This window comes from Bufo gargarizans, chromosome 5 (genome assembly GCF_014858855.1).
Source record: "Bufo gargarizans isolate SCDJY-AF-19 chromosome 5, ASM1485885v1, whole genome shotgun sequence".
Lineage (NCBI taxonomy): Eukaryota > Metazoa > Chordata > Amphibia > Anura > Bufonidae > Bufo > Bufo gargarizans.
Window position 1 is genome coordinate 444,590,979 of NC_058084.1, and position 19,330 is coordinate 444,610,308.

Consider the following 19,330-nt stretch of genomic DNA (forward strand, 5'->3'; position numbering starts at 1 on the left):
TGTCCCATTTTGACTAGGCATTATGGATACTGGTGTGAACAACTATTGTTTATAGATTGGATCTACAGTAAATGGTCATAGATGCCGATAATCTTCCAGTCTAATAATATGTAATGTAGACAATGCTTCGCTCTTCGAAAAGGCATCTTAATGTTCTGAAGACAAGAGCATTTAGCATTAAAAATGTTATTACTTGTGATTAATTTTGCTTTGATCTCCATCCTCACATTGTTATCCAGAAAACCCAGCTGTCAGCGCACACAATGTATTGATCTAAGATCTGTAGGTTTTTGTGGGGTTTAGGTTTATGAAGAGCATTGTTCAAATGAGCGATATGAGGAACCAGCTATATGACCAAAATTGGAAATATTTCTCTTCTCTGAAGAATAATGCCTGACCAGATGTTTCTCAAAATTGGCAGAGGATCCAATATGCAGTCACCTTTTCTGAATTCGTTTCCAACCTTTCATGTATATAAAATACAGTAGAATTCCTTGATATAACCAATATTTTCAAGGCTTGTTAATAAAGTCTTGAAGAATATTTAAAAAATATATAATTTTTTTTATCATAAGAAATCTGGGTTTTCAAAAAGCACTAGATTAAATGCCTTTTTGTAACACTATAACATTATTTCCAGTCCTATACTGTACTAATGATGACAAAAGCATTTCTCAAACTAGTTTATTTGGACTAGCGGTTCAAAAATTTAGAAACAAGCAACTAATTTGGTTCTCTGCTTTGGAATATTTCTACCTGTTAGAAGGGTCCCTTGAAATAAACTGAGAAAAAGGAAAAAAACGCCTCTCTTTTGGGACAAGAGATCGGCTATAATCTGTGCGGAAACCTGGTTGTAAGTCTTCAGTTTCCCTGCAGTGCCACCACAGGGGAAATTTAGCATTACACAGTCCATTGAAATCAGTGTGTTGTGTATGTATTGCAGGTCCTCCAGAGCAGAAGACACTCTTTAGAACCACTGCGCACTCTGGCCAAGAGATAAAAATCCTCTAACCAAAAATCCCTATTGGTGTATGAAAGCTTATCATAGCCATCAACCGTGAGGATGCAGAAAAGGTCTTTAATCCCTTAGTGACCTTAGTAAAGGGCTTCTGAGCAGAGTATAAATATAGTTGGTTCCTACACTACTCTGACCATTGTAGGTTTAGGTAAAGCCCAGGAGAGGCAGTTCTGTTAGTATTAGGTACCCATCTGCAAAAGCCACCTTGACACCGGTAGATGGGCCCGACACACGTTTCATCAAAAATGTGTGCAAAGAGCTTGTATTTTTCATGTATAGTTGGTATAGTTCCACTTTAATCCAGAATAATCCCTAATCCCTATTCTATTGTTTGCATGTGTAATGGTGTGCTACTGTGCTGCCATACTTTTGTCTTTTTATGTCAGTATGTAGTTGCTCTACACCCTTTTGCGCCACAAACTACCTCTGGGCCTCTGTGCCCTAATCCATGCTGTAGACCCCCCGATGCAGCTCATCCAGTACTCTGAAGACGGCCCTGACAGCAGAAAATGTTCAGTTGTAAATATTTACTGGAATACCCGCCTTATTAATTAATAAAGCAGCACTGTGGAATACAGGAGTCTTTTTTATTTATTAAAGGGGTTGTCTCATCATAGACATTGGAGGCATATTGCGAGGATATGCCCCCATTGTCTTATAGGTGCGGGTCCCACCACTGGGACCCGCACCTATATAGAGAATGGAGCCCCGCAAGATGGTGGCTGGAGGACTCCGGTCCAGCCACCACTAAGCCGGCTCCCCATTGAAGTGAATGGGAGCGTACCGGTCATGCGTGGCCCCCTCTTTCATTCATTTCTATTTTTGCCGGACCCATAGAAAATGAACGGAGGGCGGCTTTGCATGCGCAGTGCGCTCTCCTTCACTTGCAGGGCTCCGTTCTCGATATACAGTACAGACCAAAAGTTTGGACACACCTTCTCATCCAAAGAGTTTTCTTTATTTTCATGACTATGAAAATTGTAGATTCACACTGAAGGCATCAAAACTATGAATTAACACATGTGGAATTATATACATAACAAAAAAGTGTGAAACAACTGAAAATATGTCATATTCTAGGTTCTTCAAAGTAGCCACCTTTTGCTTTGATTACTGCTTTGCACACTCTTGACATTCTCTTGATGAGCTTCAAGAGGTAGTCACCTGAAATGGTCTTCCAACAGTCTTGAAGGAGTTCCCAGAGATGCTTAGCACTTGTTGGCCCTTTTGCCTTCACTCTGCGGTCCAGCTCACCCCAAACCATCTTGATTGGGTTCAGGTCCGGTGACTGTGGAGGCCAGGTTATCTGGCGCAGCACCCCATCACTCTCCTTAATGGTCAAATAGCCCTTACACAGCCTGGAGGTGTGTTTGGGGTCATTGTCCTGTTGAAAAATAAATGATGGTCCAACTAAACGCAAACCGGATGGAATAGCATGCCGCTGAAAAATGCTGTGGTAGCCATGCTGGTTCAGTATGCCTTCAATTTTGAATAAATCCCTAACAGTGTCACCAGCAAAGCACCCCCACACCATCACACCTCCTCCTCCATGCTTCACGGTGGGAACCAGGCATGTAGAGTCCATCCGTTCACCTTTTCTGCGTCGCACAAAGACACGGTGGTTGGAACCAAAGATCTCAAATTTGGACTCATCAGACCAAAGCACAGATTTCCACTGGTCTAATGTCCATTCCTTGTGTTCTTTAGCCCAAACAAGTCTCTTCTGCTTGTTGCCTGTCCTTAGCAGTGGTTTCCTAGCAGATATTCTACCATGAAGGCCTGATTCACACAGTCTCCTCTTAACAGTTGTTCTAGAGGTGTGTCTGCTGCTGAACTTATCCTCCGCAGCAGAGGTGACTCTTGGTCTTCCTTTCCTGGGGCGGTCCGCATGTGAGCCAGTTTCTTTGTAGCGCTTGATGGTTTTTGTGACTGCACTTGGGGACACTTTTAAAGTTTTCCCAATTTTTCAAACTGACTGACCTTCATTTCTTAAAGTAATGATGGCCACTCGTTTTTCTTTACTTAGCTGCTTTTTTCTTGCCATAATACAAATTCTAACAGTCTATTCAGTAGGACTATCAGCTGTGTATCCACCTGACTTCTCCACAACGCAACTGATGGTCCCAACCCCATTTATAAGGCAAGAAATCCCACTTATTAAACCTGACAGGGCACACCTATGAAGTAAAAACCATTTCAGGTGACTACCTCTCGAAGCTGATCAAGAGAATGCCAAGAGTGTGCAAAGCAGTAATAAAAGCAAAAGGTGGCTACTTTGAAGAACCTAGAATATGACATATTTTCAGTTGTTTCACACTTTTTTGTTATGTAAAGAATTCCACATGTGTTAATTCAAAGTTTTGATGCCTTCAGTGTGAATCTACAATTTTCATAGTCATGAAAATAAAGAAAACTCTTTGAATGAGAAGGTGTGTCCAAACTTTTGGTCTGTACTGTAGGTGCGGGTCCCAGTGGTGGGACCCACACCTATGAGACAATGAGGACATATCCTAGCGATATGCCCCCATTGTCCATGAGGAGACAACCCCTTTAAATTTGGTTTGGGAACTATCTCCTGAGATCCACAATACCGGAATTGGTGTGCCGTCTAACCTCTATAGTATCCTCAGGATAAGTCATCAACATCTGATCGGTGGGGGTCCGACTCCCGGCTCTCCCGCTCATCAGTTGTTTGAAAATGCTTCTGTGCTCTAGGTTAGCGTTGCAGCCTCTTTCTAGGCCGCGTGACGTCACGTTCATTGGCCACATGTCCTAGGCTACGCTCAGGCCCATTCAAGCGAATGGGTCTGATCTGCAATACCAAGCATGGACGGCGCTGTGTTGGTGAGCTGTGAAGAATGACACAGACTCCTCAAACAGCTGATTGGTGTCTGAACCCAACCCCCCAATCTGATATTGATGAACTATCCTGAGGATCATCATCAGAATCTCAAAAAAAAAAAACTTTAAAGTTCGTTACTGACACATATGGGTGCTCACTAATGGCTTGAAAGAAAAGGTTTGAGGTGGGAATATAGTTGAAAAATTCTTTATTACTTCTGTAAAAATGTTAACTTCCTTGAGTTAAATAAATAAATATAAAAATAAATATGGGAAAGACATGTTTGTACGGAGTTATCCCAGCAGCCATATGTTATTCTCTTCCCCCCAAAGACAGCGACAAAAAAATTGCAGACGGCGCTGCTTTAATCAGTGCATAATTTACTTTATTAATGTTTTAACCATTACATCGTCAGCTGCTTTTCTTGGGTTGTTAAATATCGCGAGTAGCTGTTTTCATGCATATATTCATGTCTATGTCATGCTTGTTATGCTCGGAGGTTACATAAGGAATTAGAATCCTGTCATGATTAAGGGACGAGGAGCGAGGAATGCAAAATAGATTTCCCAGATGCCTATGGAACTGCTAATGGGCTTCAGAGAACGTGCCAAGTTCTGGACTGTGACTAGAAGCTCACTTCAAAAGATAATATTACGCTTTTTTTGTTGACCTGCAGCCCATCGGTTTTTCTGGGTCTCGTAATTGGCCAAGATATTGTTTTGTTAGCGTCTGGCAACTGAATACCTGGCGTCTGATAACTACCTTCGATGGATCAGAGCTTTATAAACCTTAGTTTGGCTGTATTTTTCAGTCATGTGCTATCTGTATTTTTTGCAGATAGCACACAGACCCATTTATTTCTATGGGGCCATGCACACATCCGTATTGTTTCCTGATCCATATGGCCATTCCACCAGTTAAAGAGCATGTCCTATTCTGGTCCATTTTGCAGACGAGAACATTTTTTGAAAAATGCAGAATGCACTTGGAAGGTATCCGTATTTTGCAGATCCCCCTTCTCGTTGGGTATCCCTCCCAGAAGATCAGATGCCTTAGCAGTTTGCATAACAAAGGACCCAATGTATTAGTTAAAAGGGATATCGTGAAATAAATGTGAAAAATTTAAATCAGACATCATATAGTACATGACAGTCTCTTTCTAACAAAGCCAAAACCAGCCCTGTACCTCACATGGATCCAGAGTTCTCCCCATTCATTGCTCCAGTTGCCACCTCGATGTTACTGAGGTGGATAGAGAAATATTGAAAAAAGCAAACAGCAGGTGGCGCCATACAGAAAGATTTTATTGAATACTTCAATGGCTGTAGTGTACAAAATCAAAAAGGTTTTTTTGTAATGCTATGTTGTACTAATGTAAGTTTTTTTTTTGTCTGCTATTCAGTATAGTTGAGGAAAAAGAATACTAATCTATACAGTGTGGAACAGAAGTTTTTGAACACCCTGCGATTTTGCAAGTTCTCCCACTTAGAAATCATGGAGGGGTCTGAAATTCACATTGTAGGTGCATTCCCACTCTGAGAGACAGAATAAAAAATAAAAAAATTCTGGAAATCACATTGTATGATTTTTGAAGAATTTATTTGTCTTGCACTGCTGAACATAAGTATTTGAACACCTGAGAAACAGCAAGAATTCTGTCTCTCAAAGACCTGTTACTGTGCCTTTGAAAAGTCCACCTCTACTCCACTCATTAATCTAACTTAGTAGCACCTGTCTGAGCTCTTTAAAGACACCTGTCCACCCCACAGTCAGTCAGACGCCAACTACTACCATGGGCAAGACCAAAGAGCTGTCAAAAGACACCAGAGACAAAATCTTGGACCTCCACAAGGCTGGAAAGGGCTACGGGGCAATTGCCAAGCAGCTTGGTGAAAATAGATCAACTGTTGGAGCAATTGTTAGAAAATGGAAGAGGCTAAAGACAACTGTCAGTCTCCCTCGGACTGGGGCTCCATGCAAGATCTCACCTCGTGGGGTATCACTGATAAGAAAGGTGAGGAATCAGCCCAGAACTACAAGGGAGGAGCTGGTCAATGACATGAAGAGAGCTGGGACCACAGTTTCAAAGGTCACTGTCAGTAGAACACTATGCCGTCATGGTTTCAAATCATGCATTGCATGGAAGGTTCCCCTGCTCAAGTCATCACATGTCCATTCCGTCTGAGGTTTGCCAATGACCATCTGGATCGTTCAGAGGAGGCATGGGAGAAAGTCATGTGGTCAGATGAGACCAAAGTAGAACTTTTTGGTCTTAACTTCACTCGTCGTGTTTGGAGGAAAAAGAAGGATGAGTTGCATCCCAAGAACACCATCGCTACTGTGAAGCATGGGGGTGGTAACATCATGCTTTGGGGTTGCTTTTCTGCGAAGGGGACGACTGCACTGTATTAAGGAGATGATGAATGGGGCCATTTATTGTGAGATTTTGAGCAACAACCTCCTTCCCTCAGTCAGAGCATTGAAGATGGGTCGTGGCTGGCTCTTCCAACATGACAACGACCTGAAGCACACTGCCAGGATAACCAAGGATTGGCTCCGTAAGAAGCATATCAAGGTTCTGGAGTGGCCTAGCCAGTCTCCAGACTTAAATCTAATAGAACATCTTTGGAGGGAGCTGAAACTCTGTGTTGCTCAGCAACAGCCCCAAAATCTGATAGATCTAGAGGAGATCTATGTGGAGGAGTGGGCCAAAATCTCTGTTGCAGTGTGTGCAAACCTGGTCAAGAACTACAAGAAACGTTTGACCTCTGTAATTGCAAACAAAGGCTTCTGTACCAAATATTAACACTGATTTTCTTAGGTGTTCAAATACTTATGTTCAGCAGTGCAAGACAAATAAATTATTTAAAAATCATACAATGTGATTTCCGGATTTTTAGTTTTTTTATTCTGACTCTCAGAGTGGGAATGTACCTACAATGTGAATTTTAGACCCCTAAATGATTTCTAAGTGGGAGAACTTTCCAAATCGCAGGGTGTTTAAATACTTCTGTTCCTCACTGTACCTATGGGCTGAGGGCATATGCTAATACTAGCCTATGGGCAGGTAAGACATTGGGAGAGTTCCTCTAGTGTGAACTGCGCTCGCTATATATAGATTTGAGATGTTAATGCTTTTGTTCCTATGGTCGCAGTAGTTAGCCTCTGTTAATTATATATCTCTATATATCTTATTTTGCAGGTGTGCTTTTTCTTCAGTATGGAGAGGACACAAAGAAATTCCAGATGCCCAATGAAATTACCAGTTTAGACACCATACGTGCCCTCTTTGTAAGTGCCTTCCCGCAGCAGCTGACAATGAAGGTGCTGGAATCCCCCAGTACTGCCATTTATATAAAGGACGAAGGAAGGAACATCTATTATGAGCTGAGTGATGTAAGGTAAGAGAAAAGACATCCTTGATTCAACCAGAATTATTACAATCCGCTCTATGCAAAGGCTATAAAACTGTTTGTTGAGTTTTGGTTCTCTGCATGGACCATGATCAAGTATGAAATGCGATAATAATCTGATAGTGGCAGGGGCGTATCTATAGTGGAAGCAGGGGCCCGAACTCAGAAGGGGCCCACCCAGGAGGAGGACTAACAGATTTTATTTTCAGGGCCCCCTCAACAGTATTATACAATGACATCATATACAGTGTATATGTGTAGGTAATCGATGGAGCGGCTGCCGGGCTTCGTATTTGAGAACGATCTAGACTAGCCTCAGGAGTTGGGGTTTTACAGAAGGAAAGGGTTAAAAAAGGTTGCTGGGGGGGGGGGGGGTCCTGTTCAAAAATTTGCAGTGGGCCCAGTAATTTCTAGTTACGCCACTGGATAGTGGGAATTATTGCTACTCAATGGACAGTTAGTCCTGCAGACAGATATATCGTCAGTGTAGATTGAGTTCTGTCAGTGCCGTGACCCAAACCTATGTTCAGAGCAGAATCTCTACAAATTCGAGTGTAGATAAATATATATAAATAGGCATTTGAGTAACTTTTGTTTCCAAAATCCTTGTAAGGGTTTTTTCAGCCTGAGGCATTTATCATCTATGCACTGGATGGGTGATAAATGGTAGAGGACCTCTACTGATCACCAGAATCGGGACTCCCAGTCATCCATTCTGCCCCTTGCTGCCCAACTGTGTTCTGAGCTTGGCTGTTTTCATCAGTGTCCTAGACTGTGAATGGAGTAGTAGAGCATATGCTCGACTGACCCGGTATTCATCCAAGATCTGTGACTGGGGGAATGTGGACTGGGGTTCTCAGTTCTGGTGATTAGTGGGGGTCCCAACGGTCCCAATCTAGCATTTATCAGCTATACAGTGGATAGGTGATAAATGCTTTAGGCTGGAATACCCCTTTAACTTTCTATGGGCCCAAACTGCAGCCAGGGCTGGCCCGCCAGAGGAGCTTCCATTCAGGCCAGGCTCTGTCAAAACCCTCCCCTCAACCAGATATTGGTGGTCAATTCTGAGTATAGGCCATCAATATAAAAATGCTGGAATACCTCTTTAAAGGGGTTGTCCCACAAGGAATATTCTACATTTTTCAAATCAGCATCTGGATCTGAATACTTTTGTAATTGCATGTAATTCCAATTTTAGCATAGTTATTTCATAAAATGTATCTGTATGCTGTTTGCTCTTTCTCTAGTTTCTCTGTCCTGCGCATGTTCAGTTCCATCCTTCAACTGCCACCAGCTGCAGTAGGAAGGACACGCTCCCTAAGCCGCCAGCTTGAAATAAATCTAGCAGAGCAATTGGAGCAATGAATGGGGAGATCTCTGGATCCATGTGAGGTACAGGGCTGGTTCTAAGGCCTCTTTCACACGAGCGTGATGGATTAGGTCAGGATGCGTTCAGTGAAACTCGCACCATTTTCCATGCAAGCTCAGTCAGTTTTGTCTGCGATTGCGTTCAATTGTTCGGTTTTTTTCACGTGGGTGCAATGCGTTTTGATGCATTTTTCACGCCTGTGATAAAAAACTGAAGGTTTACAAACAACATATCTTAGCAACCGTCAGTGAAAAACGCATCGCATCTGCACTTGCTTCAGGATGCAATGCATTCTTCACCGAAGCCCCATTCACTTCTATGGGGCCAGGATTGCGTGAAAAACACAGAACATAGAAGATACTGCGTTTTTCACGCAACGCAGAACTGATGCGTGAAAAAAAAAACTCATGTACACAGACCTATTGAAATGAATGGGTCAGGATTCAGTGTGGGTGCTGTGCGTTCATGTCGCGCATCGCACCCACGCGGAAACCTCGCTCGTGTGAAAGAGGCCTAACTCTGTTAGAAAGAGATTGTCATGTACTATATGATGTCAGATTTTTTATTTTTTACATTAATCATGGGATAACCCCTGTAGGAGCCAATGACTTGTCATTAAAGTCTATTACTGAGGTCCTCTTCCACGGGTCTTGTTTTTGCAGGCAGAGGCTTCCTCGACCTCCACACAGGCTTTGGGCACACAGAACTGCCTAGTCCTAAGGGCAACACATTAGGATGATCCGCACGTCAGCCACCCTTCTACATTATCTTACTTCGGTACTGCGATTCTATTGAAGCAATTGTGTTGAGTATGATGTATAGGATCATTGCGGAGCTAGACGAGGGCGGCTATATTTCAGCTTTTTAAATGAAGTCAAATTTTATGTAAAAAGTAACATCTTGCGAAAGTTGATTCATCTCACTTTTCCCGCCTTGTGCCAGAAAATGAGCGTGTAAATACCGTGGCGGCGAATTTATGGGGTCCCTTTTTATGCGCCGCAGCATACACTGTCAGCGCTGGATGAGAATAAATGGGGATTATTAATATTCTAGACATTCACAGCTCTGGATACCAAGTCAGTCATCATGGAGGTTTGAGGCAATTTAAATACTGCAGCAGCGATATTAATATTCTATAATCTCACCCTTAGGACTCGTTCCGAGTGCCTCATTATCATTATCATGTGAAATTACAGCAATACACCAGGGCTCATGATTAGAATCATGCCACATGTGCAAATAATGGAAATGAGCACTAATAACTTACATAACTTTTTCTGCACTTTATTGTTTGGTTTTAAGTACATTTTATCTAATACCCCCAGTAAAAAAAAGTCTAATACGCTTTTTTTGACAACTAACTGTTTTATTGATTTGGTTTCTAGTTTTTTTAAACTAAAGAATTATCATAAAAATATAGGTGTGATTAGTTCATTTTTTCAATTGGTCTTTATTAAAAGTATAGAGTCATTTTTTCTGTACAGAGCTTAGATGCTCTAGTAGCTGCTTGTGGATTTTCGGTCTTTTCTGTCAGTTAGGGAGCTGAAAGGCTCCTTATCTCTGCTCTCTGACCTTATAAACACTCATTATAGCTCAGGTCTTATCTTACTGATAATAATGTGGCCTAAATAAGTGTTTATGACCTCTTAGTAGTTTAGACATAAGGTTTATTAGTGAAAGTACCACTTATACATTTAGAAAAACAGTTAATAGTTGTGACAGAATGGCTCAATATTTTTTATAAAGGCCAATTGAAAATATGATTTTTAGCCAAAAATGAGTAAAATGCAATTATAAACAACAATCGCCTTCGAAAGTATACATAGCTTTTAGATATTGGTGGTACAACAGCTGTAATAAGGAAAAACCCATAAAAAGAAGAGTCACATCAGTCCTGTGTCAATGCAGACTTAATGTTTCTTAGTGCCAATTGAAAGCTTAAAAGAAGTGAATATTGTTGACCTAGCCTTAGGATCTTATTGTGGCGGTTCCGACTCCTAAAAAATCTCGCCGATCAGCTGTTTTAAAGGGGCCACAGAAATCAGACAAGTGCTGCAACTGCTGCAGCATGCAGAGCACAGCGCCATCCATTTCATAGTGGCAGCGCTTAGCGTAGAAGCTTAGTCCCATTCCCTTGGATGTGATTGAGAGGCACAAAGGCCATGTGACTGATAGACATGATATCACAGGCCGAGGAAGAGGCAACAGCTTTCATCATAGCACCATGACTCCTTGCAATAGCTTACTGACAGGGGTTGGACCCCACAAATCAGATATTGATGATCTATCTTTAGGATAAGGATCAATATTTAAATTCTGGAAAAACCCTAAGCTTCTTCTTCATCACAAGGCTAAAAATTTGGAACAATGATAGCTAAAATTTTCATCATTACGGCATTTGGAACACTACAAGATTAATAAATCAGACAGTTTTGCTGATTTATAAAACAAAATAAAATAAAAATAAAAAATCTATAAAAAGGTCTGCTTTTTTAATATAATTTCCACATAATGGACAAGAGAAGGAATGGTCAGCTATGAGATGAGATGATGTCACATAATGTTAGTAAAAAGACAAAAGATGAAACTAAAACATAAATGATCGACATGTCTGATTCTACTAGTATCAGATGGATTTCTTTAAGCGAGGTTGGTTTTGGAACTCCAATAGAAGTGAATGGAGAGAGCTTTGCATGCGTGGCCACCTCTCCATTCACAGCGGCTGCAATATGAAGGTTGCATACTTACCAACACTGTGTCACGGTAGGTGAGGGAAAGGAAGAAAACCAAATACAACAACGGTAACAAAAACACCAGGCTAGGCCCCAAAGCTATGGAAGAGGGAAAGGTCACCACCTGACAATCCCTGAGCCTTTCCCTGACTGCTGACAGCATGAGCAAATCCTAAAGGTGGAAGTGCTCATGCGCTGGAACCTAAGGCCTGCTGACACTGAAACAAACCCTCAGCTAGGGAGCTGGAGATAAGACAACCGATTCCTTGCTCTTGTGAAAGAACCAGTGTCTCCCTGAGGCCTAGCCAGAATACACAACAAAAGAGAAGCTTTAGACTTAGCTTTAGACGGACGGGGAGCAGGAGATCCACCAAACACTAGCTGAGAACTCCAGGAGCAAATATAAACCTCAAAGGCTGTAGTGAGAGGCGGACATAAATAGAACCACTAACTAGCTAATGAGCAGAACCTGTGGGGAGGTGGGATCCTGCGCAAAACAACAGCAAGGAAAAAGAAAAAGATCTGTCAGATAGACTCATGTGCAGCCTATCAGATCTTCTCAGGCATCTCACAGGACAGGCCGTGACACACTGTAGTTGGTAAATACGGGGCATTTAATCCGTGATCCTGGGACCTTCCCAATCACATCCAGGAATACCCCCTCACAGATGAGGATTCCATAAACCCAGACCATTTTTTGCTTAGGGAAGAGTCCCTGCAAATTGGGGACTGTTGTCAACCATGCGGTTGGGGAACTCCATTTCTGGTGGAGGTCCTAGAGATGGAATCTCTAACTACTTACTGTTTTTACTCAATGTGCCAATCAATGTTAAGGTCCATTCAGATACCGGATACCGGCCCTGTGCATTCCGCATTTTGATTTCTGTTCAGATCCGCCTGTGTACATGATGGGTTTATGTCTGGTTTGCACATTTTAGAATTTCGCATTCCTCCTCAAACAGACCCTTCTGGCATTACCCCCTGCTCCTGCCTTAGATCTCTGTAGAAGCATCTCTCAGCACACCGTAAAGGACTCGGCCACTTTTCACCTATTTTCCCTGATTTTCCTCTGTGAGACCGATGCTACAGCTTTATATATCACATATGTGATATCTATTCTCTAAGAACAATAGTAACATAATAACATGGTTTATAAGGCTGAAAAAATACTTCTGTCCATCTAGTTCAGCCTGTTATTCTGCAAGTTGATCCAGAGGAAGGCAAAAAAAAAAACTGTGAGGTAGAAGTACATTTTCAGGCAATCAGAATAACTCCCTGGATAAACGACCCCTCTCTAGTAACTATAGCCTGTAATATTATTACACTCCAGAACTACATCCAGGCCCCTCTTGAACTCTTTTAGTGAACTCCTCAGGCAGAGAGTTCCATAGTCTCACCCCTCTTACCATAAAGAATCTTTTTCTATGTTTGTGTAGAAACCTTCTTTTCTCCAGATGCAGAAGATGTCCCCTCGTCACAGTCACAGTCCTGGAGATAAATAGATGATGGTAAAAAGAATACTTCATCACCATAGCTTTCTAGCTTCATTCCTATATTCAATATGTCCTTCTGATGACCTTCAACACGGTGTGGGCCAAAATTTACCCCGAGAATTGCATCATTCATAGTGGTCACTGCATAGGCCTGTAGTGGAGGGTCTTATCTATGGTGTCTGTGTCTGAGCATCTAGAAATATACTAAAGGGGGTCATGTACAATATTATTAGCACCCAGAAGAATTTTATGTTTGCTGCAACTGCCAACTATGTAAGGTCCAGTTCACACTGACGTCATGGAGTTCCATCAGGAACCATATATAATAGATCTGTTGTCTGAAGTTTCCCGGTTACTAAAGGGGATTTAAATACTGATGACCTGTACACTTGATAGATCATCAGTATCTGATGGGTGGGGATCCGACACCCGGGACCCCTGCGGATCAGCTTTTAGAGAAGGCAGGGGCGCTTGCAGTAGTGACTTGGCCTTCACGCTGCTTTCCCTAAGCCAGTGACGTCACGGTTATTGGTAACGTGGCCTAAGCGCCAGGTGAACTGGGCTGAGCTGTGATAAAAAAGCACAATGTATGGCGCTGTCCTTGGTGAGCGGAGAGAAGGCCGCAGTACTTCTGTAAGCACCGGTACCTTCTCAAACAGCTGATCAGTGTGATCAGTGGGGGTCCCAGGTATCGGCCCCAGGTTCTGATGGTTTTGATGACAAAAATGGTGCTGCATACCACACTATTCTTGTCATTGAGAACTCAGGAACCCAAGAGGAACGAAACATCAATACAAACCAAGCCCAATAATGAGGAATGTGAACACCACATATGCAGTTTTCATGCATCTGACAAGGACTTAAAAAAAACTATTTGTTTAAAACAATGTGGTAATAGTGACGAATAATGACTTTTATTGCAGGTCCCCTTTATCCTGGTCCCCTGCTGAAGTAAATAGTTGGCGAGGGGGGTGTTTATGCCAGCTATGCCACAGTTCTGTCTGGCATTAGGTTACATGTCTCATGAATGTGGCTTCTTCTCCTGTCTTACCCAACAGATAGACTGATGGCTCCTTAAGATAATTGCTGTTTTTCATTCTGTCAGAGTTAAAGGGGTAGGAAGCTCATCTACTGAACAGGCGTGAACCCACTGATTACTGCCCCCTGTGTGAATGGAGCGACAATTGAGCATAGACACTGATGCCCTATTCAACCTTTAAAGGGAACCTGTCATGTGGATATTTGATTATAATCTAACTAATTATTGTGGCGAAATTAACCTCGCCACTGGGTTTTGGAGGGGCCTGTTTGCTAGCCTCTTGCCCCAGGATTATGCGCCCTCTCATCAGCCAGGCTTCCTTTGTTCACAAAGGACTTGTACTAACTTGAACCCCTGGTCTAATTCGTGCCATTTTGGGATGTTAAATGTCTATGTGTATTGTAAAGGGTGGGACATTGTATACGTTGAGCCTCGTCTCATGTGTGTTGGGATTGCTATACGTGTATACTCCCCTGGCTATTACTCCTAGCTCTTGTAAGAGCTGTTCCTGTTCCTGGTTCCTGTGGTGGTATCGGTGTCGAGCAGAGTGCTTGGAGTCCTCAGGAGGCACTGGGATCATCCATTAGCGGAGGTACCCGGTCGGGGTGCCAGGAGATCCGTTACAATTATATACAATCATTAACTACTAAAAAGTACCTTAGATGTATTCACTTACTGGTGTGACAGATGGTTACCTCATAATATACACACAAAGATGCTGCATGCTAATGAGCTGATTTGAGTCCAGCGTGATGTCATTGAGTCCAGCGTATATTTAATTCAGAGCTATAGCCACTCCCCTGCCCACCTGCTGCTGATTCATATGGAAACAAACTGTCATTCAGCAGCAGGTGGGCGGGGAGAGTCAGGAGCTCATAAATATTTATGACTCATCATTATCAGCTGAAGCTTTTCAATACAAGATGTTGGCAGATTGACTGGGTCAATTAAAGAAAGTGACCCAGCATTTTGCTAAGAGAATCAGTCACTTATTTATGTTGCCCTTAGTTAGGACACCATAAAACTGGTGACAGGTTCCCTTTAAGGGTGATAGCCAAGCTCTGTACTTGGCCACCAGTCCCATTTAAGTTGAGAGGTGGTGCATAGGCTCGACCATAGCTCCATTCAAACAAAAGCCATGTAATCCTCATTCTCTTGATCGGTGGGAGTCTCAGTGGTCAGACCTCCACCGATCTAATCAGTGGATAGGGGATACATTATTTTACTGGAATACCTCTGCTGATGCCAGACTGGAAGTAAAATGTAATAATAATGAGAAAGTTTTACTGATTGTAAGGATCCTTCAGGATTCGGGCAATTGCAGGAGTCTCTGACAAAGAAGGACTCAGCGACCCCCCCACAAAAAAAAACAAAAAAAAACATTTAAAGCCATTTCAATAACTTGCTACTAGGGTGCATTTCTTTGATTCTAAATTTGTTAGACTTTATTGTTTTGATATGGGCTCCAAGAAAAATGTCATCTGGTGGGTCCATGAAACCCCAGTCTAACCCTGTGGGGTAGTATGGTCCAGGGTGCCATAGCTGTCTGGGAGTGGCATGGTGACAAGGCTCTAGAAGTGTGAGTACGCATAGACATAAGGACACCATGTTGCTCACATTGGTGGAGTGGTAAGTGATAAAAGGGTCTGACCTTTCTGCAGACAGGAGGCGTTATAGGACTTTGACTAACTAGTAATGAGTTAGAGCCCCTGTAAATAAATGGGTTGTGCTGAATAGAAGTACCACAGCAGGATGGTAGCTGGTAGTGGGTGGAATTGCCAGGGAGCCCCCACCTGAGAGAGAAAGAGGCACCATAGCCAACATTGCCATTTGCCCATCTGTTTCATCATTTGTGTATTAAAGCATACCTGTGTTTTCACCCAAAAAGTTTGCATGGGCTGTGCTTCTTTGTGCACTCATTATTGTGAAGGAATAGATATTTGTTGGGCTTCCCTAATGTCTTTTTCAGTCTAATTATTCCCCTCTTCAGCTGTACAGTTAGATCTATTTCTCTCAGAAGCAGGGGGCACCTCCCTTCTGTGGAATTTGCAAGCACTGTACTCCTGTGACGTCCTTTCCCTTACTTCCCACTGTGTTTGTTTTCAGCCCTGGAGCTCCTGTGAATTCAGAAGCAGTATAGAGGCAGTTATTTTCAGACTAAGGAGCTCAGCTAGTTCTGACACCCCACCCCCACACTTCCTCCCTGCCATCTTCTGAGTCTCTGTTACTAGAGATGGATATTTGTCAGGCAGTGAGCTGCAAATTAAGTGGAACTAAGATCCCTAGTGGTCACAACTGTACAGCTTTTTTCAGGTGGATGCAGCCATGTTTTTTTTTAATGAAGTGATTTAGAAATCTGCTAATTACACTATTTTCTATTAAATTAAAAGAAGTTGTGTGAAAGTTAAGTGACCTTTTAAAGAAGCAGGTCTTCCTTTGAAGAAGGCTCTGAGTAACCCTCAAGGCTGTACTATTACACTGTTCTACCACCATACTGCTGTAACATTAGTCAAGTTGAACTGTTTCTGCTGCATGCATGCCTAATGAGGGGCTGTCACCTCTCCTGACATGTCTGTTGTAGTGACTACTTGCATTCCCCATCTTCCTGGGGGAAGGATGGAATAGGTGAAGGAAGGCAGGAAGATAAAGGTAAAGGGAGGAGGTAATGATGGAAGGAAAGAGGGAATGATGGAAGTGAAAGAAAACCGAGGGCTGGGCCCACAGGTACAGGGGGTACACAATGCCACACAGGCACAGACAACGGTTCTTTCCCAGCAGTTGAGTTTACTGAACTAATGTAGTGAACAAGAAGCTGAGAATATATAAAACATGACTGTGCACTACAGAAAATAAATCAACAGTAAATGTAACACTGTCTAACAATAAATCAGTAAATGTGATGTTTTCCCCAAAGTCCATTAAGCAGCCTAGCTGCACTTGTATGTTCCTGTACGAGTTCCTCGTTGGGGTGCACCCTAAGTATTGCGCAATACTATTTGTAGTCCACAGGGATATGATGTCTGTCTCTTGTAACTTTAATCCTTACTCCAGCTCACAGCATATAACACCCTATGAGCAGCCAGTGAGATAGCAAGGTGTCAGCGTATGAGTCCCTTAGGGCTATGCATTAGCTCCCAGCCCGTCCACCGCAATGTAACTGTACTTGGAGCGTTATTGTATGTCCAAATACCCTTCAACAGTGTGGTGCAATGTGACGCGGCAAAGTACGCACTTACAGTTCCTTGGGCAGGTTACTTGGTGCTTTTTCTTATTTCCTGGTCCACTCCAGAACTGGATCCTACAGACACGACACTCCTGGGGTCGTCCCTGCAAACCTTCCCTTCGTGCTGTCGCCAGTCTCCACCATGAGCCAGTCCATTCCCTTCTAGATTCAGCAGAGATGATCCCTTGTGGTTTACAGCAGCACCAAGCACAGCCTCTGTCTGCTCACTTCCTGCTTCTAGAGGAACCTCCTCCCCTTACACAGGGAGAGTGTGATGTAATAAGTCATTTGTTAAGTGCAGTATCAAACCTGCATATTCAGTTTGCTATCACACTTGTAAGGGTCCAAAACAGCCCATAAATTAGCTTTTTTCCAACTTTGGAAACTAAATAGGTTATTAGTATTCCTCTGATAGACAGCTTTAATGTCGACTTTTATCATCTTATCCTTTGCTGCCATCTACTGACCAAAGTGAGATGTTGGAATAATTATACAATTAACAACATAGCAGAGTAATACATTTGAGGTCCCTTGCCCCACATCCTTACAGAAGAAAAAGAGGGAATGATGGAAGGAAGGAAAGAGGGAATCATGGAAGGAGGGAATGATGGAAGGAAGGAGGGAATGATGGAAAGGAAAACGTGAAAGGAAGAAGAGGGAAGCTTCTGCTATTATAAGTTCTGTAAGATCCATGCACCTGTCATGAGGTAGTTAGTAGGAGCCCAAGTCTTCCAGATCTCATCAGACTCAGTTATCTATAATTTAAAATGATGTGGGATGATAAGAAGAGCAACGTTTGCTCCCCTATGTATCATACACTGATGTGCAGGACATTGTGTTGGTTGTCACACAGCTCTTTAGACTTTTAGTAGAAACGCTCTTACCTGACCTTAACACCGTGTAATATTTAATGAGCACCGTCTAATCTCCTCTACAAGTTTCCACTAGTTGATGCTGAAAAGAATTTGTCTTTGTATTGCTGGTCGGACGGAGCCAAATAATCTGCTCTATTTCAAATCTTGTTTAAATTCCCATAGGGAGACTCTAGATCTGAAGTACAAGCTGCACTGTGAAGCGCGTCGTGTATTTTTGTAACATTTTCACAGATTTCTGTATAAAACTTTTCATCTTTTTATCAGAGCCAAAGTTACTTCATATCGCGTGGGGTGGGTTTAAGCGATCTGCCTCTCCTCAGCTGTCACTGAGCTGCCGTCTTACAATGTGCACCTTTGTACAGCAGAAAGCCGCTGATTGCAGTGTTTGTCAAACATCAGCAAAATGCCACCTAGTTGTCAGTTGTCAGGAAAATTTTAAAACTTCCTTTAAAAAAAAAAAAAGGAAAATCAGATGAGTCTGTCATTGTAATTGTATGCAAAATTTGTACGCAGAATCCACTCCCATCCATGTATAGACACCCGCTGATTTGGGAAAAGCTTTGACTGCACATCTATGGCATTTGCTCCATTACAAGAGTGCCTAACAAAGTGCACAAGTCAGAGGCCAGAAAAAAGCCGAGAAGTCCAGTGCATGTGTGGCAGATGTCCCTTCACTTTGTGGGGCCTCGTTCTGGAGCCAGGAGAGGGTCTCAGAGGTGGGATCCACACCTATCTGACATTTGTGGCATAAACTAGCTATATGCCTCAAGCCCAGGAGGAGCAGAGGATGGGAGTGGTGGTGCCTCTAGATGCAAAACTTATTCAAAGTGGCAGTCTACATGGCCACGTTCCCTAGGTCCAAGTAGTGATAGGAGGGCGCACTCTTCCTTTCTTCAGGGCACACCCTAATGTTGGGGCTCCTGTCTGATGGTAGTTTGGGGGCCCTTGGTGTTGTTAAAGTAAACTTAAATATGGATTATTTGCATATAATCACTCACATGAATCTTTGAAACCGTATTTTAGTGATCTGGATGAATTAAAACTTAGCTTTTATTCTAGCTCATGTAAGATAAATGAGATTTTTGTTCCTCAAAATGAAAGTAAAGAGGTAGGTAATCGTAAATTGCTCACAGTGTCCCACGATATAACGGGACTTGTACTGAGGGCAATTCTGAAATGTCCACAATGACAAAATATGGACTGACTGATGTATTCCAAACGTGATGTTTCAAGGTCTAGACAATTAGGGTGGTACACATCAGTATTCAGGCCACAGGTGGTCAGGTTTGGTGCACACAGGCGCCAATATCTGACACGTCAAAGTGG

At 42.6% G+C, this 19,330-nt stretch overlaps 1 protein-coding gene across 1 annotated transcript in view; it reads left to right on the forward strand.

Moving 5' to 3' along the window:
• KIAA1217 (KIAA1217 ortholog) overlaps positions 1 to 19,330 on the forward strand; it is a 414,351-nt gene that overhangs the window by 280,449 nt on the left and 114,572 nt on the right. The window contains 1 exon segment of the mRNA XM_044293610.1: positions 7,063 to 7,261. Within this exon segment, the coding sequence (XP_044149545.1) occupies positions 7,063 to 7,261 (199 nt within the window).